Source organism: Sphaeramia orbicularis, chromosome 19 (genome assembly GCF_902148855.1).
Source record: "Sphaeramia orbicularis chromosome 19, fSphaOr1.1, whole genome shotgun sequence".
Classification (NCBI taxonomy): Eukaryota; Metazoa; Chordata; class Actinopteri; order Kurtiformes; family Apogonidae; genus Sphaeramia; species Sphaeramia orbicularis.
Window position 1 is genome coordinate 50,790,296 of NC_043975.1, and position 13,112 is coordinate 50,803,407.

Here is a 13,112-nt window from a genome sequence, read left to right on the forward strand (position 1 = left end):
TGGCCAAAGGAGTGGATAACTTAAATGCATCATAAAGTCCATCCCATAATTTCACACCCACAGTCCCAGTTGATGTAAACTTCTCATCTGCCCTCACTTTAATCCACTCACACATATGAAAATCTCTGAAATTCAAATTACTCTGTCTTAATTCCAAGAAACCACGACTGGTCTTTGAGACAGTACTGTTTGTATCCTTCATGTTCCATAGACCTGTTTAGAAACAGTTCTCTAGACCTCTTTTTAAATACATTTATGTTTGTACTTTCCTTTATCTCCTGTTCTGGATTATTCCACTGCTTGTTCTGCACATACTTTTCATTGTTGTTCTTACTTTATGTTTTTTTTTTTTTAATCTAGCTCTCCCTTTAGATTGTAGCCTCCTTCTCTTTCAGTAAACATTGACCGAATATATATATATATATATATATATATATATATATATATATATATAGATATATATATAGATATATATATAGATATAGATATATATAGATATAGATATAGATATATCTATATATATATATATCTATAAATGTATATATATATATATATATAGATATAGATAGATAGATATAGATATAGATATATCTATATATATATATCTATAAATGTATATATATATATATATATATATATATATATATATATATATATATATATATATATATATATATATATATATATATAAAATGTTTTACTCTTGTAATTGTGTCCAGATACTGCTAAAGGTTTCTTTTTCCCTTATGTCCAGACTATAGTCTCCACAGTGCAGCTGTCACACGTGAACAGAACAGCCCCTCCCATTCGCAGCAAATCTGTTGAATCACCAACCAGCTTCCAGAATGGGCGGGGATTTTTACGTCATAGGCACATGTACCAGGAAGTAGGAAGTAAATAGAGCAGAGTCGTGGTGCCACAGGAAAAAAGTAAGTAAACCTGGATAAGACTGAAAATATAAACCTAGAATGACAGAGAACTGTACCAGTGAGTGCATGCTGGTAGACAATAAAAAACAGGAAGTGTGAGCGAAACATAACGGTATTTTAAAAAAAATATATATAATACGAGTAGGAATCTTAGTTTAGCCGGTTAGTTCTCATTTCCAGGTGAGTCACGTCAGCTACTTCACTGCATAATGTACATGTGTATGAATATGTTTTTATGTAGGTCAGTGCCAGTGCACTGGAGTGAACATTGCTCAGTTTTTATTTACAGGCAACATATAAAATCCATTTAATCTTACATGTTTATCAGTATCTGTCAGTAATATTTAGGCTGCCATTTGAAGCTGTTAGCATTTTATATATTCTAAAAGCAGCTTTCATCGCTGCTGTTGGGTAGGTTACACACTCCCATGACATGTCTTTAAAATGTACTGCTGAACTGATGTTCTCATGAATATGTTATTTGGATGTTGCACTCAGTCTCTACAGTGTACATGCATGTTTTGCATGAGAATGTTGTTCGTAAAAGCTGCTTTACAATGTGTAGACCATAATAAATGCAAATGTCATTGTGTACAAGGGATGTAATGATATGAAAATTTCATATCACAGTTATTGTGACCAAAATTATCACAGTTATCATTATTATCGTGGTATTATTGAAATTGTGCTCAAAATGTTCAGAAAGTACTAATACACACACTGAAATAATTTAACCAAGTTGTATTTTGAAGAAAACAACAACAACAACAACAACAAAACAAATAAAATAATAGGCACCATGTCCCTTCTGTTGCAGTTCAGATATTAACCCTTAGTGATCTGAGTCTATTCTGTCTGTTTTTCAGTCCTTTTGATTTGGCCTTTATATACTATATAAACAAATGTTTACTATCCCCATGTTTGGGATCTGTTTTTTCAGCACAACTTCATCTATCTTATCTGTCTATTATTTTTTCACTTTAACCTACTGTAAAAACATAAAAGGACAAAAAAAACACAAAAAATATATAAAATCTCATTTGAAAAATGTATATAATTTATTCCATAAATAACACACAGATCCTTAACAAACCTTTTCAAAGACTTTAAAAGTGAATATTGGTTCCAAATATTAGGTATAGAAAATTAAAATTGTAATGAATTAAAACTATACTCAAATATTTGACATAAAAGCAGATCTTTACATAGGCATTTTTTCCCTTAAAAGTGCAGTAATCAAACACAGTTATCATGATAATTAGAATTTAAATGGTAATACTAACCGTCTGCAATTTTACTGCCATTTATCATTATACCAGTAATTGTTCCATTCCTACTGTGTACCACTGACTTTTTTGCACAACTAATGACAAAATGTGAATCTTGCATAGCTTTAAGTCACCTTCACTTCATTGTATCTAAATGAAAAAGCATGAATGCAAACATAAAGTCTGTCCCATCAGGTTTTACGACACAAAGTTAAACATTCAAGACATTAAAACCCTGAACAAACAGGATTTGAGGTTTATCTGCTCACTTGTGTGCTGAAACTAAGACAGTGGGTGTGACTTGTGATTACAAGAAATATTAGAGATGAGGGCTGTGGTTATTCTGTTTCCAGTTTTGTTTCCAGTGTTGAGAAGTATTTGACTCCACATATAAGAATAATGGCTTAGATTAGATATTGTTCTGTATTGGGATAAACATCATATTGATTATTAATGCTGATGTTTCTATGTCTAATCCTCATGAACAGGACATCTTACAGCTGTAGACATGATGTGTCCCAATATTTTTGTCCATTTAGTTTATAAATATCAATATTTACGTAGGGTTTAATGGGAAATTTTTCTTCCTCAGTGAGATGTGAAGAAAGTAGATGGTTAGTTTTGGTGGAAAATTATTTTTTACAGTCAGAGCATGAAAAATATTTTAGAAATTTAGAGGTAGAACGTTTAAAATCATAGTCATGGATTAAAAAAAAGAGAAAATTAATGTTGAAAGAAATTAAGTGAAATCCCTCTCTGAGGCATTTTGGAAACAAAGATAACTATTCAAACCAAACTAACCAATGAAATGATATTTATCCCAATATAAAACTATATTTTGACACTTGTCTTTATTGTTTTGTATCCCAGACCCCTCTTAGAAAAGAAACACCTGAACTGAACGTGTCCACAGACTTTTGTCCATATAATGGATGAGTTAGGTCACGGGTGTCAAACATGCAGCTCACAGGCCAAATCTTGCTCGCCAAAGGTCCCACTCTGGCCTGTGGCATGAATTTGCAAAGTGCAAAAATTACACTGAAGAAATTAACAGTCAAGGGTGTTGATCTGGTTTTAGTTCAGATTCCACATACAGACTAATGTGATGTCAAGGAAAATAACTGCATAATAACCGATAAATAATGAATCCAAATGTTATACTTGGTTTAATGTGAGAAGAAACCCAAAAACATTACGCCTATAAATAAAGGCAACTCTAATTTTTTCTCTCTGTCTTAGTGCAGGGGTGTCAAACTCATTTTAGTTCTGGGGCCACATTCAGACTATTATGATCTCTAATTGGCTGGACCAGTGAAATAATAACAGTGAAAATCTACAATTACATTATGAAAATGTTTACATCGACAGAGTTTCCTGAATAACACAAACATCCTGAAATGTTGTGTTGTTGTAGTTCAGGTTCCACATTCAGACCAATATGATCTCCAGTGGGTCAGACCAGTACAATACTATCACAATATCCCAGAAATAATGAAAACTGCAAGGTTTTTCTTTATTTTTGTGTAAAAAAAAGTAAACTTACATGAAAATATTCACATTTACAAACTATACTTTTACAAAAAATGTGAATAACCTGAACAAATATGAACAAACTGAAATGTCTTAAGAAAAGTGTGTGCAATTTTACCAATATTCTGCCTGTTACTAAATGTTTTGTGTGTTTGTAATTGTAATTTAAGTTGCAATGCACACGTGTAAATGATCAACTGAGGCCTAATACTGTTAGAATTGCGCTCACTTTTCTTAAGACATTTCAGTTTGTTCATATTTGTTTAGGTTATTCACATTTTTTGTAAAAGTATAGTTTTTAAATGTGAATATTTTCATGTAATTTCACTTTTTTTTTTTGCAAAAAAATAAAGAAAAAATGTGCAGTTTTCATTATTTCTAGGATATTATGATAGTATTTTATTGGTCTGACCCACTGGAGATCATATTGGTGTGAATGTGGAACCTGAACTACAACGATTAACACCTTCAGTGTAATTTGTGCATTTCACAAATTCATCCTGTGGGCCTGATTGGACCCTTTGATGGGCCGGTTTTGGCCCACGGGCCACATGTTTGACACCTGTGTCTTAGTGGAAAAATAACATTCAATTATGAAATTATTTACAATAACCTGAACAAATATGAACAACCTGAAATATCTGAAGAAACTTAAGTGCAATTTTAACACTATTCTGCCTGTTACTAAATGTTTTGTGCCTTTGTAGATCTGTTTCATATTGCACATGTATAAATGGTAAGTTGAGGAAGAATATTGTTAAAATTGCACTTAATTTTCCTTAAGAAATTTGAGTTTTTTCAGGTTATTCACACCTTTTTTGTTCGGAAAATTTGGAAATGCAAATATTTTCATAATATAATGTTGTTGGGGGTTTTTTGCACTCAAACAGAGAGAAAAAAATTGGATTTTAAATTATTCATAGGTTATTATGTTAGTATTTTACTTGTCTGGTCCACTGGAGATCAAATTGGGTTGAATGTGACCCATGAAAGAAAATGAATTTGACATCCCTGAGTTAGGTAATTATGATATGAGGCTAACGATTAAACGATTAGGGCTGTGTATTGGCAAGAAGGTGGCGATACGATACAAATCACAATACTAGGATCATGATACGATATATCATGATACTGTTAAAAAGGCTTTTTTTTAAAAAAAAAAAAAAGATTATTTCCTTGAAGAATTGAATTACAGCAGAAATCTGCACAAATTCTAAACACATTTGTATTTGATCCCAACAGGATCTAATGTTCTTTCACAAAATGTTCAAACTGTGTTCAAACTGAAATTCTGTTTTACAGACATTCCAGTTTCAGATCCTGTCCAAATGTTCAGATTCTATTAGTTCACAACTAACATCAGAACAGGATTTGAGTTCAATCCAAACAAAGGAACGAACATTATTTAATAAAAGAGTGTTAAGTAAGAATAAATAAAATATAAACATAAAGTAAAAACAAAAAAACAAAAATGAACCTCCACAATATCTGCATTTTAATTAGTACCAAATATATCAATACAGTACTTTTTAATATCGACACAGTATTGTGAAATGAAATATATTCTGCGATATATTGCAGAACTGATATTTTCTTACAGCCCTACTAACAGTATGTGAAATGACAGTTTAATAGTGAAACAAATTGCTTTCAGTTATTCGTCACTTCAGTTTTCATTTGGTTCTAGTTTTTCTGTAAAGGCAGGAATGATACTTGTTGTGCTTGAACGTGAAGCCACCTGTGGATAACTGTGTAGTGGTTTGTTCCAGACTGGTGGCACCATGCTGGACGGCTACAGCCCCATGACCCAGGCCCTGCTGGGGACCCTGTTCACCTGGGCTCTGACCGCTGCAGGAGCTGCCCTGGTCTTTGTCTTCTCCAGCCGGCAGGTATGAAATGAACACACTTGTACATTCTAATCATATTAAAGCACAGCCTCAAGTAAAAAACACTAAATCAGAGTTGAGAGACAATCTGGATTATTTATGGGCTCATATATGACTTATTTCAATTTGATCTGTTTTCTGATGTCTTCTTTGAGGTCGTGTGTTGCTGTGAGCTAAGAGCACGTTCCAGTGTTGGAGATGAAAGCTCACTATCGACAGACGGGCTTTGCTCGTAGACTGTGCTCTTCTGTTATCTTTGAACCTGTGACTCTTGGGACATGTTGTGTTTTTGCCAGTTAAAGTCAACAGTTTGAGCTCTGCTAAAGCCTTAGATCAGGGGTGGCCAACCCTGGTCCTGCAGAGCCACTGTCCTGCATGTTTTACATGTTTCCTCTTCCAGTCCACCTGACCGGCGTTCTCAGGCTTCTGCAGAGCTGGATGATAGGCTGATCATTTGAATCAGGTGTGTTGGAAGAGGGACACATCTAAAACATGCAGGACAGTGACTCTCCAACACCAGGATTGAACACCCTTGCCTTAGACCAGGGGTGTCAAACATGCGTCCCGGGGGCCGAATGCGTCCCTCCAAAGGTTCCAATCCGGCCAGTGTGATGAAGTAGCACAGTGATAAAATTCCACAGTCAAGGCTGTCAGATTTATTTTAATTCAGGTTCCACATACAGACTAATATGATCTACAGTCAAATAATAGCATAATAACCTACAGAGTATAATGACTCCATATTTTCTTCTTGGTTTGATGTGAAAAAAAAAAAAATCCTACACTATGCCTATAAATAATTTACATTTACAGTTACATTTATGGCAGATACTTTTTTCCAAAGCGACTTACAGGGGAAAACCAATCAAATCAATTAATCAATCAATCAATCAATCAGTCAAATTTTATTTATATAGCGCCAGATCACAAAAAAAGTTATCTCATGACACTTTATACATAGAGTTGGTCAAAACCAGACTCTAAGACAATTTACAGAAACCCAACAGAACCCACCAGAAGAAAATAATGACAACTTCAAATTTGTGTCTTTGTTTTAGTGCAAAACATAACATTAAATTATGCAAATATTTACATTTATTGTTTTTCTTTTTTATTGGTACTTATGCAGGGACTCTACAAAATTGTGTTTCAGACATGAATTAATACGAACAAGAACAGTCCCCACCCCCCACTTCCCACCCATGTTCCAACAGAACCCCACCCCTAACAAAAAAAAAAACTAAAAATAATAATAATAATTATAAAAAAAGGGTCAGGGTTAGCAGATTGGCTTTAATTTCTCTATAATGAATTTGTCTTTAATGAGGGGTCCGTCTTACTAAACATCATATTTCCATTTATAACCTGTCCTGTAACAATAAAACATGAAACCTGAACAAATGTGCCCAACCTGAAATGTCTGTATTAAATTCAGTCCAGTTTGAACTCTTTTCTTCCTGTTCCTCAGTGTTAGTGTCTTTGTAGATCTGATCCAGAATGCACATGGACTAATGAGAAGTGAAGGAAGAATATTGTTAAAATTGCACAAAATTTTCTTGTTTTTTATTTAAATTTCAGTTTTTTCAGGTTATTTTCATAATTTAATGGGGTTTTTTTGCACTAAAACAAAGACAACAATTTGGAGTTATCATTATTTATAAGTTACTCTGTTCTTATTTGACTGGTCCGGCCCAGTGCAGATCAAATCGAGCTGAATGTGGAACCTGAAAGAACAGGAGTGTGAGCGCCCTGCCTTAGACACTCCAGTGTTTGGACTGGAGGGTATTGATTTGATTTGTTCTTGTGTGTCCCTTTTTAGAAAAGCATCCTGGATGGCAGTCTGGGTTTCGCAGCCGGGGTGAGTCTGATTTCCTGTGATCGGAACCACATGTCGTTATCCTCATAGTATAATTGTCTAACTCATACACAAATGGACATAAGTCTGTGGACCTGTTGAATTCAGGTGTTTCTTTTCTAACAGGGGTCTGGGACACAAAACAATCATGACAAATGTCATAATATAGGTTTATACTGGGATAAATATTGCATTGGTTAGTTTGGTTTAAATTATCTTTGCTTCCAAAATGCCTCTGAAATGGTTTTGACTTGATTTTTTTTTTTTTTATACATTATTATGATTTGGAATGTTCTACCTCTACATTTCTAAAATATTTTTCCTGTTCCGACTGTAAATAATAATTTTCTACCACAGCTAACCATCTGTTTTCTTCACATCTCACTGAGGAAGAAAAATCTAACATTAAACTTTGAGGAAATATTGATGTTTATAAACTATATGGACATAAATATCATGTCTACAGCTGTAAGATGTCCTGTTCATGAGGATTTGACATAGAAACATCAATATTAATAATCAATATAATATTTATCCCAATATAAATCTATATTATGACATTTGTCATTATTGTTTTGTATCCCGTTTATTTGACTGTTGTTTGTTGTCATATCCAACTAATTCTGTAAAGCCCTGTGAGGCAACCTTGTTGTGATATAGGGCTCTACAAATAAAATTGCATTGAACTGAACTGAATCCCAGACCCCTGTTAGAAAAGAAACACCTGAATTCAACGTGTCCTCATACTTTTGTCCATTTGTGGATGACTTAGGTAATTATGCTATAATTATGCTGGTAAAGGCAGAGCTTTCTTCCAGACACATTCCCTGACACTTGAATGTGCCACATTTTTCTATAAATGTCAGAAATACATGTGAAGGATTATCAGTATTATCATGTCAAAGGAAGGTATCATTCTGCTATACAAAGTACACCCCCACATGCAGGCTCTGGAAGTTCTTTTTTTTCTATTTCCTGTGGGGGGTTGCAGGTCAGGGATGATATTCATCAAGTACCTCAGATGGAAATCAGTAGCTAATCTAAAATGTGTGAAGTCTGAAACCTGTTAAGATAGTGAAATTACTTTTCAAGCTCTTTAAACCAGTAAAATCAGTCTGTGTCGTGAAGATCTGACAGTTTTTAATATGTTGAGAGAAAAGGAAGATAATCTGTAGACCGGACTCTGGATATTAACCACAAAGCCTATTTGTATTGTCTTCAAAAATGAAATGAGATTGCAATGTGTTTTTCAGACACTCACAAATAAATGTCTGTATACTAGTATTATATCTGCCGTAACATTCTAATTACTGACAGTTCATGTAACCCTCCGGTATCCAGGTGCGCCTTTTAGGCACACTTTACACTTCGTTTTAAAAAACTTCATAGTATTTTCACAATTTAAATAAGGTTAGAATTCAAAAGTTGTTCATTTGTGTATGATCTTTAAAATTCTGTCCCCCAACTCAGATGTGCACATTGTAAACAAAAGAAAATGACCAGACTAGCATCTGTCTGTCAAGTGTGCATAAAACGCACTATTTCTAACATTTGATCTGTATGATTAGGGCTGACCTGGATTTACAAAAATAAAATCAAATTAGAGCAGAAAAATAAATCAATATATAATACTTAATAGTTTGATTTATAGGTGTGCATTTTACGCACACTTGGTGACAGATGCTAGTATTTTTGAACATTTGACCTAGTGCCAAAAATAATAATGCAGATTAACCAGTGTTGGAATTAATCACTGACATATGCCAGGATGAAAAAATCAAATAATATGTGATCCACTTTTTATGGAGTATATTGAAAAAAATAATTTTTTTCTTTGTTTTTTGGTTTGTTTCCATTACAAACACAGCATTTAAAGGGTTAAAAAACATGACAATTATTGAGTATTTGGTATTTTTATTTACGGCTCAAGTTGATGAAATAGAAAAAAAGTGTAAAAGAATTAAAAACAAACTGCATGAATTTTTTTTTTGACATTATTCCACAAGTGTGCTAAAAAGGCACACTAGGTGCTTAGTAAGGGCTTTGGTGGATGGGATACCAGAGGGTTAATAATGTTCATTATCTTGTTATAGTGGCACCTTTCAGTGGGTGAGCAGGGTTAGACTCTGTAAACAGAGGAAGATTCTGTTTATATCATGTGCAGGAAGTATTTATTGGAACAAGCTTGTGAGGGCAGAGGTTGATCAATACAATCAACTGAGGAATCTGATTTTGAATGAACTTCACAATGTAGGAAGTTGATATGATCTTAGTTATGGGTAGCACATGTGCAAATTCCAAAAGGAGACAAAAATATTTTATGCAAAATGTGTGTTTGAACCTTGGGCTGTAGACATCTTGTCTGCAGATCCAGATGGAGGACCGAGAACATGATAAAGTGTTATGGGCTAAGGAAGCTGTCAAAATATTCCTGTGCATAAGAAAGATATGCCTGCACATTAGCCTATAGTTGTGCAAAAATAAATATAACTGTGCAAAAAATAAATATTTGTAAACTCTTGAATGAGTTCAATTGTACATAAAATGTATTGTGTGTATTTTATCTGAGAATAGGAATGAAAAAGTTTTGACCACAAGAATTACAAACATGAAATTCAACTTTACAGTTGTGCTTTCTTCATTACGAATACGAATTCACCCACATGACTAGTGTCAAAAATACATCACCACTTCACAGGCGTTATTTATTAATCAGAAGATACATTGATTCCACAGATAGCACATGAGTTCAGGTTCCCTTTCCACGGCAGGATCCCTGTGCAAGATGGCTGATGAAGTCAGAGAACGAAATCAGGCCAAACTGAATCATTTGTACATTGTTCTGACCGTAGAGAAGGAACCTGAACTCTTGCGCTATCTGTGGAATCCAAGCATCCTCTGCTTGATAAATAATGCCTGTGAAGTGGTGACATATTTTCGACAGTAGAGCCACGTTGGTGAATTTATATTCGTAATGGAGAAACCACAATCATAAAGTTGCATTTTGTGTTTGTAATTCTTGTTGTCAAAACTTTTTCATTCCTATTCTGACATAAAATACACACAATGCATTTATTTACGACTGAACTCATTTAAAAGTTTACAAATATTTGTTTTTCGCACAACTACAGACTAATATTCATGCATTTTTATCTTATGCACATAAATATTTTGACAGCAACCTTACCCCATAAAAGTGTGCAGACAGTCCATGACCTGTAGCCTGAACCCAGGACCAGTGCTGTGGAAATCTGTTAAAGATGCATCATGATGCAGACTTCTGTGTTGTTTCTGTGGTTAGTTTCATTTTCACTGCTGTTGCTAATTAAATGATCCATCAGTTTCATCCATAATTACCTTGGTCCACTCAGTCCACTCTTGGCATTATCTTTGACACCAAAATCTCGTTGGACCCCCGCATGTCCAGTCCTTTTTTCGGATCCATTTGTAAAATCCAGTCTATGATACCGCATTCTGACCTTGAAAAGTCATCCACACGCTCATCTCCTCTAGATTCGACTGCTGGAGCTTGCTCCCCTCTGGTTTAAGTCAAGAATCAGTCTGTGGGCTCCAGCTGGTCCAAAACACAGACCATTTACCAGACCACGTCACATGACCCCTTTACCGCTTTACTGGCTTCTGGTTTGTTTTAAAATCGATTTTTAGATTTTACTGATGCCTGTTAAAACAAATCTGCGTCTGTCTGGCACCTGGTCACATAACTGACTTACTGACCCCTAATGAGCCCACCATGACCTTAGACCCCCAGGGGGGACCCTTGTAGTCACCCCACAGTCCAAGTCCTTCAGGACACGTCGAGCCTCTGCATATTCTTTGTGTTTGTATAACATGTCTGGAGCATTATCACGGTCCAAACTGATCTTATTGTTGCCCAGCATAAACCCTTTCTTTTGCCATGCCAGGCAAATTACTTCTTCTTTCATTCTGTAGCTCCGAAATTTAACCAGGATAGATCTTGGTTGTGCAGCGGGTGGGGGTTGTGGAGCGAGCGCCTGGTGAGCTCTCTCTATCTGCATGTCTTTCGATGCGGGGATACCAAGGTTTTCTCTGAACAGCTTCTCAATAAATGTGATCATTGTCTTCGGACTGCCTTCTGCTCCCTCAGGAATGCCATAAATTCTCACATTTTCTCTTCTTGAGCGGCTTTCTTGATCCGAAATTTTCATCTGAAGCTTCTCTTGTATATTTAGCATTTCCGTTAGCATCTCCTCCATGCCTTGTAGCTTATCCTCTTTCTCCACAATTCTTTCCTCCACGTTGTCTATTCTTGAATTGGTCTTTTCAAGTTCCCCCCTAAGTTAATAATAACAATAATAATAATAATAATAATAATAATAATAATAATAATACATTGGTTTTATATAGCACTTTTCTAAGTACTCAAAGACACTTTACAATAACAGCCAAGGGACAAACATACATCAGACGGGTAAACAGATACGAAGTTAATACTAAACGGTAATCGAAGAACAAATACAGAGACAAATACTGACAAAAAAAAAAAAAAAACAGTTCTTTTGTGTATTCCTGCAGTTCTTTTAGAATCGTTGCCATGGTCACTGGCTCGTCCTCGATAGCCTCTTCTTGCCCCTCCATGGAGCAAGCATCAGCTACTTCGCAGTGCGATACTTTGGTGTCTCTAGCTGTTCCTGAATTCGTATTTTATTTTTTCGTCTTCGGTGCCATCTTTTCCCCTTTCCTACAAATTTAAATCAACCCAAGGCACTTATAATTTCTCGGCTTATGGGGTATATTTCTTGCTCTTGGTTGGGAGCTTAATCACTATGCTGCCATTTCCCTGCGAACCAGAAGCAGAACCTCCCACAGTCCAGGTCCAATCTAAAGATGATCATGCTTTGGTTGTTCTTGACTCCGGAATGCCCGTCATTGAAATGAGTAAATTCAGTTTAGAACAGAATATAGCATGGAATGTAAAATAATAACACAGAATAGAAGAAAATAAATTAGAACACAATCCTAAAATAGCATTAGAAAGAGCATAAATAACTGGTGGACGGACATGACATTACCCATGATGCTCTGGTCAGTACCAGTACTTTGTTAGGAATAAACTTCTAGACTTCCTATTAGTAATTCTGCTCTTCTTCATAAATGTTGGTATTGTGGATCTAAAACAATCCCAGCTGACACAAAAACACTAAATGTGTCAGTGGACGGATGTGACATGGTTGTTGTGGATCCCATCATACTGATGCTCTGCAGCCATGTCAGCGTTTACACTAATGATCCCTGTGCAAAAACTAGGAGCACTATTATTTATTGGATAGTTTAGCATCAGACTAAAGAGGAAAGAACAATCTAGAATTGTTCTTTCTGTATAAAAATGCTTCTTATTAGAAAACCGTTGATTTAAACAGTGTCGTGTGACATTCTTCATGTATGTTTTGGTGGGACATAAGCAGAATCTGGGAAGAAAAACTGGGGAATCTAAAAGAACACAATATTTGTTTTTCATCTCAATTCAGTTCAAATAGAACTTGTCCATTTGTGACATGAAAATATAGCATTAATTGTGCTGAAATTGGACATTTTTGAGCTGAAAACATAGTTCATATGAGCATCAACATGTTGAACAGAACTGAAATCCTGTCCATTTGAACAA

At 34.9% G+C, this 13,112-nt stretch overlaps 1 protein-coding gene across 1 annotated transcript in view; it reads left to right on the plus strand.

Moving 5' to 3' along the window:
* The first annotated feature begins 875 nt into the window (after positions 1 to 875).
* Positions 876 to 13,112, plus strand: part of LOC115439487 (zinc transporter ZIP11-like) — an 84,851-nt gene continuing 72,614 nt past the window's right edge. Inside the window, exons 1-3 of the mRNA XM_030163301.1 lie at positions 876 to 929; positions 5,497 to 5,616; positions 7,433 to 7,471. Of these exons, the coding sequence (XP_030019161.1) occupies positions 5,509 to 5,616; positions 7,433 to 7,471 (147 nt within the window). The 5' untranslated portion in view covers positions 876 to 929; positions 5,497 to 5,508. The remainder of the gene's footprint in view (positions 930 to 5,496; positions 5,617 to 7,432; positions 7,472 to 13,112) is intronic.